The 25124-nt window shown below is 46.8% G+C and overlaps 2 protein-coding genes across 10 annotated transcripts; both read left to right on the forward strand.

The window, feature by feature from the left end:
• Positions 1-573: 573 nt before the first annotated feature.
• PRKRIP1 (PRKR interacting protein 1) lies at positions 574-9488 on the forward strand. Its single transcript, XM_030029019.2, has 6 exons — positions 574-722; positions 1989-2067; positions 3509-3609; positions 4402-4487; positions 6314-6381; positions 8750-9488. The coding sequence occupies exons 1-6, from the start codon at positions 603-605 to the stop codon at positions 8863-8865; spliced, it is 570 nt and encodes a 189-aa protein (XP_029884879.1). The 5' UTR covers positions 574-602; the 3' UTR covers positions 8866-9488.
• Positions 9489-9918: 430 nt separating this feature from the next.
• Positions 9919-23697, forward strand: ORAI2 (ORAI calcium release-activated calcium modulator 2). 9 transcript variants are annotated; one of them, XM_030029015.2, is made up of 5 exons: positions 9919-11754; positions 11953-12077; positions 14497-14542; positions 16836-17076; positions 22594-23697. In XM_030029015.2, the coding sequence occupies exons 4-5, from the start codon at positions 16849-16851 to the stop codon at positions 23137-23139; spliced, it is 774 nt and encodes a 257-aa protein (XP_029884875.1). In that variant the 5' UTR covers positions 9919-11754; positions 11953-12077; positions 14497-14542; positions 16836-16848; the 3' UTR covers positions 23140-23697. The 9 variants fall into 9 exon arrangements, with proteins under 9 accessions (XP_029884875.1, XP_040982917.1, XP_040982920.1 ...); XM_041126983.1 differs by having other exon boundaries at positions 11953-12066; positions 13923-14542; XM_041126986.1 differs by having other exon boundaries at positions 11953-12066.
• The last annotated feature ends 1427 nt before the right edge of the window (positions 23698-25124 follow it).

The following is a 25124-nucleotide window of genomic DNA, read 5'->3' on the forward strand; positions in this document are numbered from 1 at the left end:
CGTATCGCTTACACAGTCACGGCGAAAGGATTTGGCAGGGCTGAGGGTGCCAGTGCGAAATGCACTGAATTTTCACCCTCCTCGGGGCTCTGCTGTCAGGGGCTGAGCCCAGAGCCTGGCCGGAGTGCAGCAGATGCCGGAGCTGCCTTGCTACGGGGGTCCCGGGGGGGACAGGCTGCACTCGCTGCAGCCCGGAGAACGTGCCTGGGGGGACGGGGGAAATCAGAGCTCCAGCAAACGCAGCTTTCGGGGGAAGCGGGCCCCACAGCTACAGCTGGGACCTGGGAGAAGCGACGCAGGGGCCGACTTCAGCCCCGCAGCGAGGCCGCGCCAGGGCCCCCCCGGGGCACGCTGCTGACGGGCGCCGCTGCCTGCTTTGGCCTGACGGCCCTCGGCCGTGCCCCAGGGGCCTGGCGGGCCCGTCAGACGCCCGTTTCCCCGCGGGAGCCCCCGATACGCTGCGCGTTCTCTTCAGCGTGCGGTTCGGCCTCGGCAGGCCGGGACCCGCCGCCATGACGGGCGGCGGCAGCCCCGCAGGCCGGGCGCGTCGCGCGGCGTGACGTCAGCGGCGGGGCGGGGCGCGGCGCGGTGGCGGTCGGAGCATGGCGGCGCCCTCGGCCCCGCGGCCGCCCCGGCCCCGCAAGGAGCCGCAGCCGCTCGTCATCCCGCGGAGCGCCGCCGAGGAGCAGCGCCTCCGCCTCGAGCGGCTCATGAGGAACCCGGTGAGGGCACCCGCCGGGCCTCTGCCCCTGCCCGGGGCGGCGGGCTCGTGAGGGGAGAGGGAGACCGGTACCCCCCACCCCCCGGGGTCCGTGAGGGGAGAGGGACCGATATTCCCCCCACACCCCTCCTTCCTCCTCCCCGGTTCTGTGAGGGGAGACGGACCGGCTCCCCCCGCTTCCTCCTCCCCGGGGTCTGTGAGGGGAGACGGACCGATATCCCCCTTCCTGGGTCCTTGAGGGGAGAGGGACCGACCCCCCCTTTCCTCCTCCCTGGGTCCTTGAGGGGAGAGGGAGCGGACACACACCACCCCCGTCCCGGGTCCTTGAAGGCAGAAGGACCGATCCTCTTCCGTGGCTCTGTAAGGAGAGAGGGACCAGCCCCCCCCTCCTTCCTCCCCGGGTCCGTGAGGGGAGAGCGATCGCCCCCCCCCCTTCCTCCTCCCCTCAGTCCGTGAGGGAAAAGGGAGCGGCACCACCGTCTCCCCTCTCCCCGGGTGTGTGAGGGGAGAGAGGCCGAACCACCTCCACACACACACACACACACACACCAGGTTGGCGTGAGGGGAGAGGGACCCGTCTTTCCTGGGCTGTCGTGAGGGGAGAGACCCTTCTCTGGGGACCCAGGGGGAGGACTGGCCCCTCAGTGCTCTGCCTGCTGGTCTCTCCTCTGCCTGCTGCTTTTAATGGGGGGGAGCATGACCCTGGTTCCTCTGACCGGGTGTTTTGATCCTTGTCCAGAGGAGGAGGTGTTTGGCAGGCGGAGACTCTCACCCTCCCGCTGTGTGTGCTGGAGGAGGCTGAGGCGTCCCCGCACTGTGTTCTTCCTCTGACCTTGCACCATGTGTTCTCCCTTCCCTGCTCTTCCCCGTCCTCCATAGATCTGGCGTGGAAGGTACACAAATGCCTTTCATCGCTTCCCAGACTACTGACAGTGGGAGTATACTGAGTTTCTGCGAGTGTTTGGAGGTGCTGACTTGCTTCCTTCTAGTTTCCATACTGAAAAGAAGCATAGACACCCCCAATCCTCCTGGGTTTTGTTGACCTGCAGGCCTGAATGTGGGGGAAAGAGAGGATACCTTCTGATTCTTGTTTGCTGCCTGCTTCTGATCCTTATGCATGAAGAAATTACTACAGCTGTGCTCCTTCTGAGATCTGTCAGCTGATGGAAGAGGCTGTTGTCAGACATATACCACCTGTCAACAATGTGTTAAAATTGCAGACTTTGCTCCTAGAAGATACTGATGACTGCTTGGTTTGTTCTTGCAGGAAAAGACTGTACCAATTCCTGAAAAACTGAATGAATGGGCACCACGACCTCCCCCGGAGTTTGTTAGAGATGTGATGGGTAAAGATACTATTCTTCACATAACTCTAGGGTCAGCTACATTAAACTGAGGAAAGTGTTTAACAGAAAAGGCCAGAGGTGGTTTTCTGTTGTTGCTCATTTTGCTGGAGAAGAGAGGTATGAAATGTGCTTTGAGAGTTGCTTTTTCAAGTTTTATTTGGTTCTTGCGTGCCACTTTCTGCTTGTTGTCAGAATGCAAAGTGAACAATGCCTGTGGCACTCCAGCATGTGGACTGTGTGCAATGAAATAAGCTACTGCTCTGGTGATGACAAGTAAATGATGATAAGTAAATCTGTCCTTTCCATGGATCTGAGAGTGCTCTGGAAGCTTATAATTATGAAGTCCCCGTTTTGACTGCTTTGAGTCTGCATCTCAGGCAGTGAGAAGCAGACATGTGCAGCAGATATGATTGTACATGGTCAGGGAGGGAGCTGGTAGCTGTGCAAGGAACGTGACCCAAGTATTCTGCTTACACTTTACTTTTACCTGCAGGGATTGAATGTAGTAGTTGTGGTATAAATTGTATCTGGATGTAGAAGCTCTGGCTTTCTTTGGGACCTTCATCCTTATTAATGATCCTTTCTAGAGGCTGACTTGGTCTTATTTCAGAGTAATTGATCTGGGACTAAAGCTTTTATAGACTTCTGAATAAACTGTTCTTATTGTAATTCCCTCATGGCTTTTTCAAATAGCTTTGCTGTGTGATTGAGTTGAACTGTCTTGTTTTTCTGGGAGCACCTGATGTGCTGGGATTCTGTTGGTATCAAAAGCACCCCTACTGCAGTCCCAGCTGCCATGTTTTAATTACTAGGTGTCTTTTTTGAGGCATGTATTTGTGTGCTTTGCATTGAGAAATGGCTCAGGAGACAGAGGAAGAGAATGGAGTGCGATGTTGAAAGCTCCTGTGAGACTTCAACATGCAGACTAATGCCAGGAAGAGAGGGCTATAGGGATTTCATTTATGAAGAAATGGTCAAAAACTGTCAGTGGTATCTGTCTTGTACAGGAAAGTATAATATGATGGGGTTTATCACCTTTCTGTTGACCTTTATTTTTTGTATGAGATGCTGAAAATTAGCCAGAAGCAGCCTCAGTAGGATGTTTTAGCTCACCCCTGCCTCTAAGAGAATGGGGTGTGCATTTGATCTCTAGTTCTTTTACTGCCTCAATGTCCAGCTAAGACTGGATTCTCTCTAGGGGAGTAACTGACCAGTAGAAACTGCATTGACCCATAAGTATATGGTTTTGCAGCTTGCTTTGGCTTTTGATTGTGAGTGATTTGAGCTTATATAAAATGGTGACACACACACTGTGTGTTGTTAGTAGATTTTCATCTTACAGGGCCCTTTCATGTGTCCTGTCCCTCAGCATCTAGCTGTAGTCATTTGTGAACATCTAGTATATGTTATTTTCTAGTAGTCTAACTCTTCTTTATTGTAGGTTCCAGTGCTGGAGCTGGGAGTGGGGAGTTTCACGTGTACCGGCATCTTCGTCGGCGAGAGTACCAGAGGCAAGATTTCATGGATGCCATGGCTGAGAAGGTCAGCAGGACTCTTTATAATTCCGCTCCCCCCTGCCCCCCCACACCCCCGACTATTTGGTGTTCATTGCAAATGTTTTTTTTCTTTTAAAGTCATGTACAAATAATTCAGTTCCAACCCACCCCTTACAGAGGAAAGCTGTAGGAGTATGTGATATCTGGCGTCTTTGTCAGTATTGAAACATTTGGTGCTTTGTGTCAGACATGCTCCATCTTCTCTGTTCACTGGGGTCCTAGCACACAGTAAGACCACGTGTGAATGTGTGTGTTCTCAGGTTGGTTTGAAAATGCTTTCAAAACTAGAAATCCCTAATACCACTGTCTTGCACAGACAGAATCAAAGCAAGTGCCTGTGCACACAGTCCGGATCTCTTTCCTTTAAGTCTTCGTTGAGTAGAATAGCACCTTTTTCAGAGAGCATTATTATTATACTCTCTCTTGGCCAAGATGAGTCCTTTGATCCGTATGTTAATGTTTGTTTCTCAAATTATTCTCTTGTTTTCACTGAAACGTTCTTTAGGGCAGAAGCCCAACCTCCCTCATCTTTTTTGGTGAGGATTCCTCCCTCCAAAGGCTTCAGTGTTTGGCTCAGGCTGCAGGTTAAAAATGCTGTCTGTACAGAAGTCATCCCTAGGAATACAGCTTTTGTATAAAGAAGCAGCCAGACAAAATGTGGCAAAGCTCCCTTCTGTATTTTGCTAAAAGACTTCTCCCTAAAAGGACACGACTTTCTTTTAAAAGAAGTATTTTAATTTTAGATTGTGACCAAAGTATGACATGTGATCAATTACAGCAAAGACTAGATGAGGAATTCCAGAAGAAACTGGAGAGGAATAAGATGATTGCAGAAGAACAAACAGCAAAACGCAGAAGGAAGCGGTAAGGGCAGATTGTTCCCAGGAGGCTTGACATGGAAACCCTCATGCCCTGTGCCTCATCTGTAGCTGCATGCTTTGGGTAACTGCTATTATTCTGTGTCTACATCTCTCAGCTGAGAAGTCACACTGTGGAAATTAATTTTGTTAATGTCATTGTTTGGTTTCTAAAGGTAGCTGTAATCTTGACAGGCTTTGCTGGCATGGCTTATTTTTCATGCCATAGCTAGCAGGATAACTTTTGACTGGTTGAGCAGCTTTTGCTGACACTGTGGTGTTGACTGCAGCATGCTGTACTGCATATTTGTTATAACAATGTCAGGAGAAGTTTGTACATCTGGTTTAAATAAATATCTGAAACAGCTGACACCAAGCAGCTTAAGTGCAAAAATGGGTGCTGCTTAATGGGCACGCGTATGGATTTGGACTAGCAGGGTGTGGCGGGGCCTGATGCTGTCCTCCCATACACTGTCAGTGTGAGTAGTCCAGTTCAGTCTGTGAATACTGAAAAGGCCACTGATGGGTTCAGTATTGTTAAAATCAGTAGCCACTTCTACCTACCTCACTGAAATGCCTGGCAGGTCAAATCTAGTAAGTTAGATGGAAAAATTAAAAAATATTAAATCCATCCTTCTCCTAAGTTTTAGACAAAATGAAACAGTTACAAAACTGATGCTCTCAAGAAATAGTCTGAGCGTTGTAATGCAGCAATACAAGAATTTAAATTCCACAGTGTGTGTCCACCATACCTTTCAGAAATAGCAGCGTATCATGGCTCAGCTCTTTCAGAGGGTCTGACCCGGAGCAGCCTCTCTCTCGCTTCTTTGAGAATGGGGGTTTTACATCTTGTAGCTGAGAGTTGCTGCTGAAAGGCCTGTGCAAAGTGAGTCGCTGGCATATTAGCACAAAAGTGCACAACACAAACACTGTTGCCACCTTACTTTAATTTAGTGTGGTCCAACAGATGGCCAGCAAGTCAGATCTGGCCTGCTGCCTTTTCCCTGGCTGAGATGGAGAACAACTGTTCAAACAGCAAATGCTGCCTAAACACTTAACGCCTCCTTGTCCCCCTCTGTAGTCTAATGGTGTAGGTACCAACCAGCTTTGCCCTGTAGGAACCCCTCTAACTAACTTCCCTCACCACCCTTTTTCTTCTGTCCTGACCTAACAGGTACAGTACTTGGCTCTCTGTTTCAAGAGAATTCATTTATGGTGTTGAGAGAGGAACATGAATCCCAGGTTGCTCTGCCTTGTGTCTGCCGTTAGATTGCTGGGTTACCTTTGCTAGGCAAACAGAGCTGGGTCGTATGAACTGAAATTCCCTCTTACTCCTAATGCTACTCCTAGGGGCCAACATACTGATGAAGTGCAGCCAAAGATGAAGGTCAAAGGATACTGCATTTTTTTTTTTCAATTAAATTATATATTACTGGTGATGATTTAATTTTTTTTTTCCAATGTTCAGTTCCAGCAGTCTGGGTTTTAACACCATTTTCTCTTTTGGTTTATTAGGCTAGGTAGCTAAAATGTAGGGGCAGTTTCATTTTCATTCCTTCTGTGTTCTTGGAGATTCTTGCATGTTATATAGTTTTGGTTGCAGTGGCATCATGGAAGACTTTTAAAAAAAATTCCATTAGACTAAAAACAACATAAAAAAGTTTCTATCGATCATGTGTTTAAGTTTGCTCTCACTGAATTTTCAGTTGAGGCCAAATTTAAATTGAACTTCTCTTCTGAAGGCTGCTTTTCCAAGATGTCTGTAACGTCCTTTATCAGTGTATGAATGTGCAGAAGCTTGTTGGAAAAGAGTCTTCTTTCTTTGCTTTATAGCCAGAAGTTAAAAGAGAAGAAACTGCAAGCTAAGAAAAATAAACTTGAACAAAAGAAGCAGGAAAAAGGTCAGTGAAATTTTGTTTTCTTTTCTCAAGACTTAGTGCTGTTGCCTAATTGGAGCCTAGAAGGGTTTGTTCCACCCCCTGTCCAAGCATACTCAATACATGGATAGGAAGACTGAGCCTTAAGCTTGTTATTTTAGCTAATGTTTCAAAAGTCCTCTTTGAAAGCCATCTATGTTGAGATTTAATCTTACAAATAACTTGACTGTTTGTGAATATTTTCCCTTTATTAGGGGAAATTTTGGACAGCAAACATTGGAATCCGACTTTGTTGATTGTGGATGTTTTGCTTCAGCAATTCTGACAAACTGCAGATTTAGAACATCTTTGCTAAAAAAGGCAGTATTGTTAAAGGCTGTTCTTTTTTTAAGTGTATTTTGAATGTGTATGGGAAAACAGGTGGAAGAAACGCACAGCTTGGACAGCAAAAAACTGAGTTATGATTTTGTGTGTAAGAAATTGAGCCACCTTGGTGCCATCTGTTCCACACAACTATTTTATTTTGCATAGAAATAAACGTGAAAAACCTGATTGCCTCTGTTCTCCTGCAGTTTTGAAAGTTAATGTTCAGCAATGTCAGTGTAACTGTTTGCTCAAACTTTTGAATACTTGTTGCTTCCTTTCAGTGAGTATGTTTTAGCTTACTCTTTCAAATAGTTGTCGTTTGTGGATTAGCACACCAGCTCTGCAGTAATTCTTAGTCTTAAAGTTACAACGGTTTCTGATAATTCTGCTAGAACAGTGACTTGTCTGACAGTTCTACCTTATTTCTGCTTTGCTTTTCAGAATTGGATCTGTTTCAGCTGAACCATTGCCAGCCTCCCATATGAACATGGGAGGACAAATTAATCGTTAGGTTAATTTTACTTGTGACAGCAAGTGAATGTAGCAGCGTGGATTTTTTTGGTGTTTTGTTTTGATTCTGGTTTTTTTTAAAGCTACTCATTTATTTATTGTGACTGGGAAGAAAATTTAAGTATGAGCATACTTTTGTTCACTTTGAGTGAACAAAACAGAATACTCATCCCTTTAGGGAGTGGCTGGGGGAGAGGGGAGCTGGATCAGGGACTGGCACTGTGGTATGGGACTGCCATGTACCAGTTGTTGGGCTGGACTGTTTTTGTTCGGCACAAGTAAGTCATCTTCAGGAAGCCAGAATCCAAACTCCCCTGTCTTTAGAACAGTTCTTAGCTCTTTACCGTTTGTGGTTCTCTATTTACAAGAATAATAATAATAAAAAAAATCAGTGGATATAGAGGCCACTGATAGCCATCTTTAGTCTACTGAGAACAGGCTTGTCTTTTTCTAGTTTTGTGTGCCCTGGGTTGAGATCTGAGAGTTTTTCCAAAGTAACTGAAGTGTGTTTGTTGGATGTGGCAGGCAAGCATCTATCTTCCTTTTTGAATGAATAAATAAAACCTCTGAGTTGCTTTCACCTTTGTTGTAGTAAAAACATGAAGAGCAAAGCTTGGTGCTAAGTAAGGTCAGCTGTTAAAGTTGCATTATTGTACAGATCCCTAATAAAAAATGAAAGTGCCGAACTTCACCACGCGGTGGCATCAGACCACTAATCCTAAATCCTGAGTGTAACTGGTCAGAGCACGAGCTGAGTGTGACTTGGCCTGAGAAACAGTAAAGGTACAAGAGCTGCTGGGAGCAGAAGAATGGCTATTAGGTTCAGGTCCCACTTTATGCCATACCTAATTTTTATTATCTGTTATCTAATTTCTAGTAGCCATTTTCTGGTCTTTTAGCGGGCTTCTTGAGTTTTCTGTGACCCTCATTGATCTTACACATATCTTAACAAGTTCCTGTACTTGTAGTATACCAAACAGTCTGTAAAAGTTTGTGGCACCTAGTGGAATTTCTGTAAACTTGGATAACTGTAGAAATATACCGAGTCTTGCCTGTGGCTTTCCAGTGCCTGCATTCTTTAACAGTACTCTGTGATACTTGAAAGTTCATGCTGACATGCAGAGGTGAGATTGCGAATGAGATAATCTATCACTTCAGCGTTTGACTACCTCCGTTGAAATAATGTTCCGTAGGAGGTGGAGTTGTTTAATGATGGACTTGGCACAGTGGTAATATTGGAGATGAGGGAATATTTCTCCAAGGGAGAATTTGATATTCTGAGCTCTACATCGCTCAGTAGAATTAATTTAACCTGATACATGTTTCCTTAGTATCTGGGACTACTTTGTTGTGAGATATTTAACAAGGAAGACGCACGGGAATATGTTATCCATCCGTACTAATTAGTGTGACCTAATACACGTTTGCTTAGCACCTGAGACTATTTCGTTGTGAAATACTTAAAAAGGGAAACACATGGGAATATGTTATCAATTAATACTGTTTGTGTTTTTAGAACCTGATCAATCTCAGGAGCGAGTCAGCAGCGACGATGATGAAGAGGATAGCAAGGAGGAGGAAGAAAAGGAAGATGATGCTGAAGAGCCCAGTTTTGTGATGGGAAGAGGATGAGGCCTTTCAGGGACAGCTGGAAACACTGTTCATTGCTTTATATTCAGGAGCATGAAAGTCTTTCATCTCAGCCAAGCAGAACCCATTGGCGTACGTTGTATCTGCTTAACGGTGAATGACCTTCACCACACAGGCCCAAGAGATACTGATAGAGAAATGCCAAATAAGAGATTTTTTCTTAATTGCTTGTATAACTGCTGTGCAGTCTGCTCTGAGTTTGCTCTAAAGAGTCAGCCATAAGTCTCTGTGACCCTAGAGTTCTTTCTAACATGGCCCAGAGTGTTTTTCTGCCTGAAAGCTAAAACATATCCATTACCATTTAAGGAAAATATTACTGTGAGGGCTACGTATTCTACTTATGTCAAAGCTGGTAGCAGTGGGATACATGAATCTAAGGGAAGAGTATAACCTAAAGTAGAAAAGTGGTCTGTAGCCAGACTCTCCTGCACTGTGAGTGTTCTGAATTTGGGGTTTTGTATGGGGTCATCTCTAACCCAAAGAAATCAGTTTATGTTGCTAGACAAGTTCTATAGATTTTTAAGCAGGATCCCTTTTTTATTGCTAAAACTTTCCCTATTACTTTTCTTCCGTGTTTTTTAAATGAATAAAGGGGATGTGTTGGATTGTTCTGTCTTCTTTTTTTTGAAGAGGATTTCAGTGAAATAAAGAGATGCTTGCAGTGCTGCAGGAAGGACAAAAACACCAGGTGATGTGGCGCACAGGAAAATATGGAAAAAGGTGTTAGCTGCATTTCATTTACTTTTTGCTTTTGGATTGGAACAGTATCTTTTCCAAAAGATTATGTGTGTAAAGCTTCCACACCCTGTGGCACACAGGCTTGGAATGGAATGGTTTTGCTTGTGTTCAGTTTCATGTAATGACACCTGCCTTGCTCTCTGCTTGAGCTCTCTGCTTTGAACTTCGGGTTCCTTGGTAGGAATCATAACATCCATATATATATTCACTTATTGGTGCTTAAATGAAAAGCATATGCAGTGGCGGTTTTATTTGTAACTTAGGTTGTTGTCTTTTCAGTGTATCTTTAATTAGAAGTGCCTGCTATCTTTCAGACACGCTCATCCCAGGACCTCAGCATCCAGAATGTGGTGCTACTTCTTCTCAAGCTTTTGTTAATGCCAAATTATTTAAAGCAAAAACAATAAAAAGGGAGGCTCTCTTTTTAGATTTAGCCTTTGTTGAACAGTGCTGCCAGAAATCCTGCATTTTGTCTGAGCTGGCTTTATGTAATGGCTTCTCAGTGGTATTACCGTGGCGGCAAGGAAGCAGATGTGATCAAGTGCAAGTGATGTTTGTGTTTAGTTCCCCTGTACGTACCCAAAGACTTCAGAGCTGGATAACTTCTGAGCTGCAAGGTCCATATCCCCACACCCCACCCCACCCCCGGGTTAGAGATCTGCATGGAATTGTTTTCTGCTTAATCTCCATTGAGGTAGGTGCTTCAGAGTAAGTTGTGACAGTGTTTCATTCTCTAGCGCTTAAGCTGCAGAATGGATGTTCTGCAGTCCTTGGCATTTTCCCTGGGGAGAGGGATGAGTTGTGAGAATTGCTTCACTTGAATCCCCCTTAGGGCAGGTAAACCCTGTTGATAAGTCTGTGTCCTAAGATGAGCCACAAAAACGTGATGTTTCTTAGCTTTCGTGGATGGAGAAGTGAGAGTCTCACAAGTAAAAAAAGGCTGTTCTGCCTCTGAGCTTGTCAGGCTTTTGAGCTGAATAAATAAGTGCTGTTATGCATTAACTAGAGCAGATGTTGCTGCATGAGGACACGCTTCTCAGTTGTGAGGAAGATGGACTTGAGTTTGTCTTGGTGAACTAAAGGAATTCAGGTGTGTGGCCTCATCCCGCCTCCTTAAGATGCCATTGTTACCCATGCTGAACTATTCACATGCTACATTTTCTAGGAATGCTAAGTTTGTAGGTGAAATCCATAAAAAGCAAAGAGAATGTGTTGCTGAAGGTGGTATCTGCCTCACGGTCTTTCTTGCTGGAGTGGCTGAATTGTAGCAGTAGGAGCTGTATTTGGTAGGTGTTGCTATGGATTGTGAAAAATACTATGCCATGTTCTGGTTGGTTGTGTCAGTATTATGTCTTCCAGAATACAAAGGCACTTCAGAGTGAGCGTTTGAAGGGATGTTTCTTCATTAAGACAAAATGCAAATACTGCGTGACCTCAGAACAGGGGAAGTATTGTCCATGGAGTAGAAAAAGGGAGTGCTCCCGTGTGTAGTAAAATGAGGAAGAATTCTACAATTGCTTCCTATTCCAAATATGACACCAAAAAAGCAGTAATAATGTAAAGGCTTTAAACTGCCAAGGAGTTTGACCTGCTTACATTAAATTCTTGCTCTGGATTCTTTTCTAGAGGAGTCCCTCTCCTTTCTCTGACGGAGACTAATCTTCAGGGGCTAAAGTTTGCTGCTGTTCCATTTCTACATGCATTTGTGCGAGCATGGGACCCCGAGAGACAGCAGTGTTAGGGCTGTAACCGAGCAGAAGTATTCATAATCTCAGAGGTGAAAAGCACACTCAGGATAACAAATGTATTTGTCTTTTTAATAAGCTTTTAGGAATTGTTTCCCTTTGTCTTTTCCCCTCCCCAGGCAGAAGTGAATTCAGGAAGATGGGACTACCGTGTGATAAAGCTGACCCACTGTGCCGCCTCAGCATTTTCTCTCATTTGCAGGGAAGGCACTCCCTCCTCTTTCCCATAAGTCTGTCCCTATCCTTGCTCTTTTGATGGGTTTATACAGGATTTCCTGCTGAGTCAATGGAGGAGGAATGCAGGGAGATAGCGGTCTGGCTTTACGCAGGGAGCCAGAGGGTGTTGCAGCTCGGCGGAGGCAGAAGTCAGCACTGCCTTTTGACTTATGTAAGTGGCGACTTTTTGCTGTATAATTAATAATTGTAATAAAAGCAGATTTACATCCCATTGCACCAATACCTTCTCTGTGGAAAGATTTGAGAGACGCAAGGTCCGGACCCAGTAACATTCTTGTTGGGGGTGGGGGGCGGGTTCGCCCCGCCCATGAATTTAGGGAGCCGCAGACCTGATGTTTTTTTCCTGCAGATGTATGTTCACAGAGGGAGCTCCGAGGGCTGCGGCCCCCAGGATCCCAGCCCGCTGCTGGAACGGCTCGGTGGCCCCGGAGGCGCTGGGGACAGCTCGGGATGTCCTTCCTCTGTAACCGCTAAGTACATTCCCCCGTTTAGTAAAACCCCCAAAGGGTGCCCCCCTCTCTCGGAGGGCGCGGGGGTGGGGGGGGGCAGCGGAGGCCCCGGTTCGTCCCAGCGGGGGCAGCTCCCGGTCCAGCCCCGGCCCCGCACGCCGCTGTGCTCGGTGCTGCACAGCGGGACGCGGCGGGCCAGCCCTCCCTCCTGGCCCCGCCCCCGCCGCCAAGGGGCGGTGCCTGGTGTGGCCGCGGTCCAATGAGGCGGCGGTCACGTGAGGGGAGGGCGGGGCGGCTGTCCGCTCCCCCATTTCCTGTGGGTCACGTGGCGGGTGCCCGGCGTTGCCGTGGCAGCGGCGGAGGCGGCTCCGGCTCTCGGCGGCCGGCGGCGGCGGCGGGCGCTCCCGGGGCGCCGCGCCCGACCCGGCCCGGCCCGGCCCCTGGCCAGCCAGCGCGGTGAGCCAGGGCCCGCCCCTGCGGCCCCGCGGTGGGGGGGGGGGGAAAGCGTCGCATCCTGGCTGGGTCGGGGGGGGTCTCCTGTCCCGGGGTCTGGTGTCTCATCCTGCCCGGGGTGGCGGGTCCCGTGCTCTTGGGTGGCGGGCTTCATCCTGACCGGGGTGTTTGGGGGGGGGCTCATCCTGCATAGATGGGAGCGTCTCCTGCCCGGGGTGCTCCGGGTGGAGGGGGTCTCATCCTGCCTGGGTGGACGCATCCCATGCCCGGAGCGCTGCGGGGGGAGAGTTGGGCTTATCCTGCCTGGAGGGGGCTTCCTCTGCCCGGGGTGGTGTTGGGGGGGTACGTGCCTCATCCTGCCCGGGTGGGGGGAATCCCCTGTCCGGGGTGGTGGGGAGGGATACGCACCTCATTCTGCCTAGCTGCGGGCAATCCCCTGCCAGGGGCGGTGGGGTTGTGTGGGAAGGGTCCGCTGTGGGCGGAGAAGGGGGGGTCCCATCCTGCCTGGCGGTGTCTTGGAGCTCCCTTGGGATGCAGAGGGCAGGCCAGCTCTCGGGGGTTGTATCCTGACAAAGGGATCGTCTCGCTGGGGGTGCTGTAGGGGAGACACCTCCAGCCCACGGTGCAGGGAAGGCCCTGACCCAGGGTGCTGTTGGAAAAGGCGAATCCCAGCTGTGGGGAGGGAGCGGATCCCATCCTGCCTGAGGAGTTGCAGGGGATCCTTGGGATGCTGGACAAGGATCCAGTGGTAGGAGGTCGCATCCTGCCGAGGGAGGATCCCCTGTCCAGGGTGCCTTTGGAAGAGAGCGTCCTAGCTGCGAGGGGGTCTCATCCTGGCCTGGGGGATCCCCTGTCTGAGGGTGCTGCTGGGGAGGAGATCCTCGCTGTGTGGGGTCACATCCTGCCCGGGGTGTGCTGAGGGTGGCTGGGAAGGAGGAGGAGAAATCCCCTGCTCAGGTGGTGCCCTGTGAGTAGGATCCCAGCTGTGGTGGTGGGGTGAGGGGGTCACATCCTGCTCGGGGGCTGATCCCCTGCGTGAGGGGCGCTGCCGTAAGGGTGGTCACAGCTGTGGAGTGTTCATACCCTGCCTGGGTGGTGTGACATCCCAGGGGTGCTGCTGGGGGGGGTCCCAAGCTGGAAGAGAACATGGGAAGGGGTTCCCCATAGGAAAGAGGGCCTGAGCTTGGGTGGCCCAGAGTAGCAGAAGGAGGAGTAGCGGGGCCTGGGTTTAGGCTTAGCCATGGTGTGCAGGGTCTTGAATGGTAATATACAGGGGAGAAAGGCGCTGGTACAAACACACTGATCAGTCTCCGGGTGTGGGACAGAAATCTGGGTCTGACGGGGGGGCTGGCATCCCGAAGCCAGGCAGAGGAGCTGACAGTACTGCTGAGACAGCACGCTGTGGGCGATTGTTCAGGGCATGCTGGCGGCGCGAGGGAGATCCACATATCTCAGCCCCGCCGGCGTCTGCTTCGTTCCCTGCTGTGAAGAAATCCCCGCACGTGCGCTTGCAACTGCACAGGGCCAGCTGAGATGTAAGGCACGGTAAAGGCTTTCCCCACTACACTCGCGCCTCTGAAGGACAGCGCTGGACAGATTAACAAAATCAATACGAGGTAGCAATCGCAGAGAGGTTTCTGTCTTCAGCGGTGTGAAATGAAGCGGGGTCAAATGCATCGGTGGTGCAACGGAAGTGAGTAAAGACACAGCTGGGATGGACTTGGCCGGAGCTGGCTCTTAGGCTGAGGAAGAGGTCCCCTGAGGAAGCCCTGATTCTCCATCCAAAACTCAACAGCTCTGTGCGGTAAAACCCTGTAGGAGAGTTATTTCTGTAAGTGCAAGTGTCCTAAACCTTTAACATTGCAAGATAGGAACATGAAATCTCCAGAATAACTCTCCCCTTATGCAGATAACTGGCTGAAAAATATTTCCAGAGTAAAACTGCTTAAGATACAGTGCATGTAAAATGCTTCCTTGGTCTTGTGTTTCAGCCCTCGGAGCCCTCCACCGAGTCCCTCCATGTCTGTAGCCACCAAGGTGAGTTTGCTGTCCTGTTACTGCTTGTTTGGGTTACATTTGTGTTTATGGATTTTATTCTGAAGTTGTTTACTTATTTGGGAACATCTCTTGAGCTGCTCCAGAGTGAAAATTCATCCTTGTGGTATTTTTAGCTTATTTTTCTAAGGGAAGAAGCAGATGTGATTGGGTACCCTTGCTCTCCCTCTGTAACCTCTGAATTCATTTGTCTTTTCAATGGAATTTGTCCCAGGGGTTGAAGTTTCCTACATACAAAGTTCCTACGTATTTTGTGAAAATAAATTGCAGGGTAGTGGCCATCAGTGTCCCAAATAAGGATAAAGCTAATAAATTCACCCCACGCTATACGTTGCAGAATCCGCACAGGATGTTGTCACAGGAAACAGCTTTATAATTTTGCTGCTCACAGAATGTTTCTGCTCCAGTCATCCCAGGAGGCCTCAGGAGAGATTTTTTTTTTTCTTCTTCTTCTGTAAAATAGGTGATTCTTGCCTTTTCTGGAAACACAGAGCAAGCAGGGAGGTTTGTCCCTGTTACTCTGTTCTTGTTTTTATTGTTGTGTGAATGTTCTTTTATACTTTTTTTTTTTTTTTTTTAAATAATTTGAAAACTCCTGAGCAGTTCAGGAGCCATCCTAGAGTCCTCCAGGGGCTGTAATAGTGGCCTTATCAAAAACTGCCCAGAAGAAGTCATCTTGCGCTCTTGCTGCCATCCTTCTTATGTCTGAGGGGGCTGGAATCTGAAAGCCCACCATGCTCAGGAGGGACAGTCAGTCTTACGACCTGCAATGCTTTATTTGCTGCTGCAGTCTAATCTTTGTTATTGTGCCTGGAACATCTTTGTTCCTTTTTAGTAACAGCATTCGGAGTTGTGGGCAGTTGGTGTCCTTTTTATCTTTGCCACTTCCTCAAATCTCACAGCAAATGGGGGTTTATTAGCTGTCACCATGTGGCCCGCGTCCGTGGAGAGCAGGGGGGATGCAGGCAGGGCTGGGGCTCCTCTCAAGCGTGGTGCCTGAACAGCGAACAGCAAGGTGCCTGTGACCTTGAGGTGTGGCGCTGGGACTAATTAGTACCACACCATGTGTGATTCTGGGCATGCATCTCCTCCTCCTAGGAGCTGGTAGGTATTTATGGCCAGAAGGGTCTCGTGTGGTGCAGCTCTGGTGGTGTTACCTACCACCGCCGTGGTGGTCAGTGGCAGAGTTGTGAATGTGGTGATTAATCAGAGAATTGTGGTTTCTGTTCTTCAGAAGGCTGAGTTAAATGTCTAGTTTCAGATGTTTGTCAGAGTTGAGAAATTTTTGCTTGAAACATTTAGTGAATTCTGTTCTGTGTCTGTGGATGGCATGGAGGTCAACCAGAGCCATTCGGCAGCAGCCTGGCTGTGTTGTGGTGTAAGGAGGGGGTGGTTTGGACCTCGTGCTTGTCTCTGCTGGCAGCTATGGCATTCACCACCTGAAATAGTCTTGCTGCTTTCGTACGTCTTTCAGTGTAATCTCGTGAATCTGAAGACGCTGAAACTACCTGGAAGGCAGCTAGCTTTTCCCCTTGGAATTGTCTTTTCCTTTCCCTGTGCTAAGAGCCACCAGTGGAAGTAAAGGAACAGGATTCTTGGTCAGATGTGGCTGATAAGCGGAGTGTGGGCAGTTCAGGAAACTTCCCACCGCAGAAGCTTGGGGAGTTCATTTGTTAACCCTACACAGCTTTCAGCTCTATGACTATTGGGGAAGTCTTGGGGAAGGACTGTGCCCATCTAAACTGAGCTATGATGAGCAATGGTTTAACTGAAAAAAACTGTTTTCCAAAGAAAGAGCAAAAAGTGACTCCCTGAACATGCTAGCAGACATTACTTTGGTACTCTAAGGAGATGCATTTGGAGCCAATCTGTGATGCACTGTGAAATTAACTGTCAGCTTAAAACAAAATTATAAGATGGGGGCCCTATTTCCAAAGTGTCTTTATGTAAAACAATTTTTTTATTAGCAAGGAAGCATTAAAGGGGAAAGTTGAGATGCCAGCTTTGAAATGAAAAGCCAGATGCTGTGCACCCTTCCTGAATTCCTGCTGGAGTAGTTCCCGGGTTTACTTGTGTAATCTTTCCTAGTTCTCATGGTCATTTTTAGCAATTACAGATGGTCCTTTCTCTGTTCTGTGCCTTGCAAGTGTGATGGTATTTGGTCCATCATTTTTCTACTGACCGAGGGCAACTTTGTTTAAACGTAGCTTTTCCAGTAGTTGATGCTTGTCCTGTTCACTACCTCCTTTTGAACATGACTCTTTTGTTCCCTCAGCATTTTTCTCATCATGAGTTCTGAGTTAAATGTTCCAGTGGATCCTTCCACTCCTGCTTGCTGCTCTGAACCTGGCACAAAAGGCATGGATTATCGGGACTGGGTCCGGCGCAGCTATCTGGAATTGGTCACATCAAACCACCACTCCGTTCAAGCCCTTTCATGGAGAAAACTGTACCTGAGCCGAGCCAAACTGAAAGCTTCCAGCAGAACCTCTGCTCTGCTCTCTGGATTTGCAATGGTATGTGTATTTTGTAGCCACACTTTCTGGATCATGAAGGTTTTGGTTCGCTAAAACCATCTATTAATCAGTGTTTTGCCTCCTGTGAAGAAGCAGGACATAGTGTTGTTTTCTGAAGAGGCAGGAGGCATCTGCCAGGGGGCTTCTGCTGAAAAGTTTGAGGCTGGCTCGCTCAAGGCAGCACGGATATATGAGCTGCCTAACAGTCAACCCACATGCTCCCAAGTCAGCCCTTTAAAAATACTAATCCCCTACCTGCAAGTGATCTTAAGTGCTCCACCAGTGCTAAAGAATACAGGACCTGGGCTCTCCTTTGGGCCCAAGGCCATTTGTAGCTGGCTGCCTTCGCGTGAGGTTGCATTTGGGCGTGGAGCTTCTCCAGGCCACTGCGGTTGCTGTAGTCCTAAACATTATCTTAATTTATGTATGTGTTTTTTCAGGTCACAGTGTCTAAAGTAAGGTGGAGGTTGGGTCACAGTCTGCCAGAGTGAAGTTTGCATAGCATGATCAGGGAGATCGTGTTATACGCTGAGGTGTGAGAAGAGGCCCTGCAGCCTTGGACCTGGTGTCAGAGGACTCTGTAGCCTGAAGGGAGACAAACCTGGTATATTTGTGTCAGTGCTGCCTATTGGGCATAATCCCTGGTTCTTGCTTTGCTCTGTGCAGCACTTGGGTGTTATCTGGAAGCTATCTGCATAGGTCAAAATCATGTCAGGGAGCAAGCAAATGAACAAGATGGAGACAGCGGTCCAGTGCTCAGACCTGTCCAAGCTGTGGTATTAGCAAAACACAGCCATGCTGTGTCAGTGTGAGCCTCTTCATTTCCCCTCCAGTTCTTGCTTACTGGGAGTGAGAATTGAAACCTGTTTGGGGGAGGTTTTCTCCTCAAGAAATGGGCAGGTTTGGTTGTTCCTGAGGTCTGTCAGCTGAATGCGGAGAGGCAGAGGGCAGCGCCTGGGTGAGCGGGATGTGATGTGAAGATGTTGCATCCTGCAGCTCAGAAGCTGGGGGGGGAAGACAGATCTTGGGAACTTTCCGTATAGCTTTCCTTGTTTTATTTTAGCTTCTTCCACTGCTTTTTCCTCCCCCAATCCCCCAGCACGTGAATCATCTGTAACATTACAACAGTCTGGGATGTCAAAGTTGGCCACCCAAAGTGAAGTTGGAAAAATGCAAGTGGGGAGTTAAGGGGGGAGCAGGCTGCAGAGGAGAGAGGGTGCTTGGTTGCTTTGCGATTCCTCTCCACTCGCTGACTGCGTGCAAGCAATGCTCATAAGAACTTTTCATGCAGCGTATGTTGGTTTGTAACCAAGCTTGTGTGCTGAAATGGCAGAAGGTACCTCCTTGTTTTGAGAAAGTTGAGTGCTTTCCTGTAGATTACTTTCACTGAGAAGCTTTCTTACTCTAAAAAGCCACTCGTGTGCTTGCCCTTTGTGCCTCTGGGTTACCAGAGTTCTGTGTTAGTCACTTGTGACTGTTCTCTTCAACATGATTGTTAAATTAACATTTCATATTGTTGTGAACTGATCTGTCTAGGCAGCATGGTTACACAAGCAGGTGCCCGTGCTGGGGTGTGCTCTCGCTGGCATCACTGGGACTCAGGGAGGGGCTTGCAGCCCACCCGCACTGCAGGGCTGAACTACATATCTGAAAACAAAGCATGCCTTCTCAACTCACACAACAGAAACTTGCTGAAGGTCCTTGGCAAACACACAAAATGAACCATTTGACTTCTCTTTAAACTGTTTAAAATGCAAGTCAAGTAAACACATAGGTATAAGTAGTGTTAGTTATAATCACCAGCTTAAGATAATAAGTACACCTGAAATCAGTAACTGTTGGAAATAAAAATTTTTGCAATAAGGAATTCTCTTTATTAGCAAGCTTTTTCCCACCTGATTGTACTGGACCTTCCGGTGAAAGCTGCGGTATCTGTTCCTACCAGGTTATTTCTCCACTGGTCATTTGGCATGCAGGTATTTGGTACATGGATGTTTACTCTCTAATAAGAGCATCTATTTGGCTATTGATGAAAGTAGAGAAGTTATTTAGAGTTAAATATTTTCCCTGAAGCCCTGTGTGCATTTAGCTATGTAAACAAATGTCATACAGGGCTTGGCTATTGCTTTATTTACCTCCCTGTCAGTGTGTTTGATTCAAGCCAGTTCCATATTGGCTGAAGATTATTATGAGCTGATGGATATTTAATCAACAGGCAGTGGCTTTGATCCAGCTCCTTCTGGACAGGCTGCAGAATAATGTGAACCTTCCTCGTTACTCGATGCTGTCTCTGATATTTCTGGCAGAGAGTTGGGCAGATCAGGAGGATGTGGGTCCTTTCCAGTGCCAGGTCTGTTTGGAGGTGGGCTGTAGGGCTACTGCATTTGCCCCAGGGAGACTGCAGATGAATGAGATTTAGAGGGAGCATAGGAAACCTTCTTAATAATTTTCCTGGTGGAAATAAGAGCTATTGCTGCTAATCAGTCTTCTCAGTGCTTGTCCAATTGCTACAGGATATGTATTTGATTTAATTAAAAAAAAAACAAAAAACAAACAAACAAAAAAAAAACCCTGACCTAACAGATCTACTGGAGTGATTGTTTTTACAAACTGCCAAACCATCTGTGTGAATGTAACATGGTTTATGTTAAGCCATTTGTCATCCTTTTGCTTGATACTATCTATCCTGGTCTAAATTTCTCAGGATGAGCATCACCTTTGTTGTGGACAATGTGGGCTATACTGGTCTAAAAAAAAAAAAAAAAAAACCCCAACATAATTGCATGTAATTTAATTGCAGTTTAATTCTAAAATGTTCTGAGTACTTGGTCCTTTAGCAAACTTGTGAGCATGGAGTTCAACAGGGTGATTCTTGAGCTTAAAATTAAGCCTATGCTGAAATAGTCTGTGGCTCAGCAGAGTGCTCAGTGCCTTGCAAAGTCAAGCCCTTGACACCTTAGCTTCTGGGAAGAGGTTAAAATAAAGGGGGCTATTATCACGGAAGACTATAATTGTATCAAACATGACATATTAATAGTTTTACAGACTAAGCAGCATATTTAATGATTTTTAAATGGGTTATGTCAGCTTGTCCTCTTTCTCTTATCCCGGTCAGAGAATGACATGACAGTTAGTACAGGATAAAGTGATAAGAGCTCACTTACCTTTCCAGCTCTTGTTCGGGTTAAATGAACTGTTTTTCTGCCTTGCTGCCCTATCTGGATTGTTGATGTTTTTCCCTGAAATACCTCTTACTGAGCCATCAGTCAGTGTTAAAAATTCATCACATTGCACAGCTGAAGCTAGCCCTAGGGAATAGGTTAGTCTGGGAGGAAACATCCAATTAGCTCAAAAGTGCTGCTCATGCGAAGGATAACAAGTAGAAATTGATATGTTGACATCAGCCAGGCTTTCAGCTTTAATATAAAGCTATAAATTGAACATGCAGGTACAATTTCTATTCAGCTTGCTGAATACTATGTCTCTGGGTATTACAGTACCCAATAATGAACAATATACCTGCAGCTTTTCCTGGCTGATAGGGTGTGACTGACAATCACAGCACTGTACAAATTCACTGTACAGAACAGTGCAGCAAAGAATAAGTCTGATCTCCTTCTCAAATCAATAAAAGGGGAACTGCAAAGAGAACATATGCAAGGCAATGTGTAATGTGTTTTAATTAAATTGACCTTGCAGTGGATGGTGAAGCCAATCCTGCATTATTATTTTCTCCGCTATACAACAAGAACTACTGTAAACTGTGAACAGGAACCTTTAAAAAAACAACAGAAAAGTAAAAACCCCACATGTTCATAATCAGAACAAAAAGCTGGGAATGTCCAAGAACTGTCACAGTATTTTTGTGTCTCTAATATCCTAAATAGTTGATGTACGTATAAAATCTGGACTTGTAGAGTTTGACCATTTGCTACCACAAACACATGTGTTATATCTTGGTTGCTACTAAATTTGTTCAGACTTGACTGTGATCCCCTCATTCAGGCTGCTGATGGTTTCAGAGTAAATGCAGGTAAGGTAGCAGTCATGCCAATGTAGGCACTTGCTTCCATCCCCTTTAATCCTTTTCAGGGCTACCAACAGGGAGAGCGTGAGCATACCCCTAATCTTCCAGTGCCCAAATAATATTATTAACAAGTAATGACAGAGCGAATGGTGCAGATTATTATACAGAGCGTAAAATGGCTGCTTAGTGGTGGTCTCATGCGAAGTCTGGATAAAGTAATCATGAGTCCGTTCTGCAAAATCCATCTAGCCCCCAGAATCGAGCTGCTTGTTCGGACTTTGCCTTCTTGAGATGGTCTTGAGGCAGGCATCCAAGCATCGGCTTCTCCTTTCCTTAACGCATCTGGCAAGCTCTGCCACGATGGAGTAGCAGGTCACCTGGGATCAGCAGAGGTTGTGCCTGCTGCCAGGCAAGTTAGTATCCATGCAAATCATGAAGTGCAGCTGCAGATCCAAGCAAGCTACTAGAGAGGAATGTTTGTTAGGCTTGTCCACTGTTTTTGTGGCTTCTCTTAGGGAAAGGTTTCTGCAGTCCTTTCAGGGATGCCACCACACAGAAGTACTATTTTAATTCACAGGTAGGTTAAGTAATTTTACAAGTTCTTATGCTAAACCAGTTAACAGGCCTAGGACTCCAGTTCTGATCTCAGAAGAGCCCCCTGCTCTCTTGTGCTTATTCTGCTTGTTAAGCTTTATTTGATTAAATTAAAAATAGAGAGCTTTAGAGACATGCTATATGATAGCTCTTATTTTGAGAAGACAGATTTCTATCTGAATCGTTGGTTGTTGAGCACGCCCATAAGCCAGTAGCTGTCCGGTTCTGCTGTGTATATCAGTAAGTTATTAGCTCTCAAGGGAGAAATTTGAGGATATAAATAACTTGTATCTGGGCATATTCATAATAAAAACGAACATACAATGTTCTGAGAATAGAAAGCAGCTATTTTAACTATGGACTAACTTAAACTGTAAAGTAGCTTGTGTGCTTCCCATGGGGGGTGGTGAAACCTTGCTGGCTGCTGGCCAGAAGAGCTGCTTGCTTTTGCTTTTCTTTACGCTCCTGAAGTTAAAACTTCCTGCACCGCAGCCACAAGTGATGAGCGGAAGAAGAACGTGTGATGGGCGGGTGGGCTGGCTAGCAGGCTGTCAGCTGCCTCCGAGCTCCACTTGTTGTCTAATGAGTTCCTTCTGTTGTGTGTTTGGTTTGATGCAGTTCGTATGGCTCATGGTTGCAAGGAGAGATCTGTTATTTCAGAAAACTACAGGGCAGAAATGCGTGCGTGAGCCTTCAGAAAGGCCCGGCTGCAGACTGTGTCTTCACTGTACGTCTTCATGGGAAACAGAAATGATCCATCTAGGCTGCCATTCTAAAAAGCACTGGAGTGTGTACTTGACCTTAGGTGTTCTTCAATAAAGATGCTTTCCTGGATGAAAGCCTTGAAAAGAGAAAACTAGCAGCTGTTGACAAGCTTTTTGTTCCTTTCCCCCCAGGTTGCCATGGTGGAGGTGCAGCTGGAGGTACAGTACAAGTACCCCCAGATGCTGCTGATTGCTTTCAGTGCCTGCACAACAGTGCTCGTGGCAGTTCATCTCTTTGCCCTTCTCATCAGCACCTGCATTCTGCCTAACGTGGAAGCAGTGAGCAACATCCACAACCTGAACTCCATCAGTGAGTCCCCGCATGAGCGCATGCATCCCTACATCGAGCTGGCGTGGGGCTTCTCCACCGTCTTGGGGATCCTCCTTTTCCTTGCGGAAGTTGTGCTTCTGTGCTGGATAAAATTTCTGCCTGTGGGCTCCATCCTGAAAAATGAGACCACCAACGTTGAGAAGCCCAGCGGCCATGCAGGTTGGCAGTCAGCGCTGGTCTCCACCATCATCATGGTCCCAGTGGGTCTGATTTTTGTCGTCTTCACCATTCACTTCTACCGCTCTTTGGTGCGGCACAAAACGGAGCGCCACAACCGAGAGATCGAAGAGCTTCACAAACTGAAAGTGCAGTTAGATGGGCATGACAGAGGCATGCAGGTAGTGTGACAGAGGCAGAGGCTGCTTCCAGCAAATCTGCTCAGCTAAGGCTAAGAGCAAAATACCTGTTTTGCTAGTTGGTGAGACGCACCAGTGATGGATTGTCTTGAGGCTTAAATATGTAAATGCTAATTGCCTGCCATATATAGCTGTGGGTTCTAGTGCTGTTTCAGATGCTGAGGTCTCTGGCCTGTTTCTGGTCCTACACACTTGCGTACTTAAGTTGACACTGTCATGGAGTTCAAGATCAAAACTTTATCTACCTTAACATTGTTTCAGGTAGCCAAAAATCTGTATTTTTTACAAATGCAGTATTCTGTTGCCAAAAGTAAAACTGCATCAGCTGTCCAAAAAGCCAGTGTGTGTGTAGGACCTGTCTTATGTGTCAGAACTCCCTGGCTGTCAGTGCAGCAGCAATTAACTGGCAGCTCGTTTCTAGAGCTGAGCTGGTTAATGTGGGTATCTGCAGCTGACTTGAGGATGTCCAGGAAAGCGCAGTAGAAATGGTGAGTGTTGATCACCTTTGTTCCAAAGCAAGTATTCCATAAATACATAACCAGAAAGAAATCGGCCTTAGCTCTTATGTTCTTTTCTTGCTATTCCTTACTACTTTTTTACAGTGGGGGAGGTAGAATTTTGAATTGCAGGAGACTGGGAAGTTCTGTCGTACTTTTTTCAGCAACATCTGTCACTTTAGACTGAATGAATGCCAAGATCATGTGTTTTTTCCCAATAAGAGACAAGAGTGCCCAGGGAAGGCTTACAGGTGTTTTAGTTTTAACAAGGACATTCTTAAAACAGAACAGTGACAGGGAATTTAATGAGACAAAACTTTGAAGGACTAGAAAAGCAAGTTTCAAGGAGGTAAGGAGTGACAGCATATAGCATATTGTAGAAAACTGTCACTATGTCGTCTTCATTTACGTATTGTTGTAATGCCCTTTGCCTGGTTTTCTGGAGAGAACAAGCCCCAGTCCTGCGTGTTTCATCAGTTGTTTGATTGTTTGGTTGTTTTTGTCAGCTGTAGCATTCGTCTGTCAAAACCGAATGCTTCCTTCTCCCTCCACCAAAGCAGGCAGCTCCTCTGGTGGAACCTGGAGCTGTACTGGCGAGTCTGATGGAGCTGGATCCAGCAGGAGAGCTGTGTGCCATTAAAGAGCTATCACGTCTCATTTGAGCTGACATTTTTTTTTTTTTTTCAGCAGCAGAGAAAATGACACTTGCAAGTCTGTATTGCTTAGCAAGGGAAGCTTGTAAATTCTATAGCATCCTTGTGAGTGAAAACGTCTGTAAAAATGATTTTATGATTTATGGTAACTTTGTGGAGGGAAAAGAGTCTTTTGCAATCATCAGCTCTTTTAAGGGAAAGTAAGGCTTTCTGCCACACAGGGCTGAAAGAAGCATAAGCACATTTTCTTGGCCCCGATCTGTGCTGATCTCCTGCTCTGCACTCAAACATTGCAGTTTCAGAGTCTCCCAGGCTTTATAGGTTTCTGAAATCATTAAGGATGTTTGTAATGTTCTATTTAACCCTGGTCCCTTATTCCACTGGGATTTGAGAAATCTAATGGCAGTGTATTACATGTCAGCCTCCCAGAAGGGATTGTGCACGCAAATCCCAGTGCAGCAGCGTGAGACTATCCCAATATTCCTCTCTGGCGAGGGCCTTGGGAACCCAACTCCTATCTCTCTTGTTTACATGCGAGTTTGAGCGTTGCTGAACAAGTTGCTTAGCACTGTGTCTGTGGCTTTCATCTGTTGTTCTTGCCACAGTTGGCATGTACCATATTGGCTGATGTGCAGCAAAGAAAATAGTCTTTGTGTGCTTAAATGACTAGTCTGTACTTATGCACATACGCAAAAAATAAGGAGTATCCTCCAGGAAGTGGGTGGTCGTGAAATTCATACCATCTCCCCAGAAGTCTGCCTTCTCTCCCTCCTCTTTTTACCATAATAAAAATTAAAGGTTTACACAACAAAATCAGAGTTGAGTT

This window comes from Aquila chrysaetos, chromosome 10 (genome assembly GCF_900496995.4).
Source record: "Aquila chrysaetos chrysaetos chromosome 10, bAquChr1.4, whole genome shotgun sequence".
NCBI classification, from domain to species: domain Eukaryota; kingdom Metazoa; phylum Chordata; class Aves; order Accipitriformes; family Accipitridae; genus Aquila; species Aquila chrysaetos.

What these genes read in the sequence shown, in the direction of transcription:
- PRKRIP1 (XM_030029019.2), top strand. Translation starts at nt 603, where the DNA reads ATGGCGGCGCCCTCGGCCCCGCGGCCGCCCCGGCCCCGCAAGGAGCCG. An exon ending in AGCGGCTCATGAGGAACCCG is followed by an intron (nt 723 to 1,988) that starts GTGAGGGCACCC and finishes TTGTTCTTGCAG; the next exon opens with GAAAAGACTGTACCAATTCC. An exon ending in GCAAAACGCAGAAGGAAGCG is followed by an intron (nt 4,488 to 6,313) that starts GTAAGGGCAGAT and finishes TTTGCTTTATAG; the next exon opens with CCAGAAGTTAAAAGAGAAGA.
- ORAI2 (XM_030029015.2), top strand. Translation starts at nt 16,849, where the DNA reads ATGAGTTCTGAGTTAAATGTTCCAGTGGATCCTTCCACTCCTGCTTGC. An exon ending in TGCTCTCTGGATTTGCAATG is followed by an intron (nt 17,077 to 22,593) that starts GTATGTGTATTT and finishes CTTTCCCCCCAG; the next exon opens with GTTGCCATGGTGGAGGTGCA.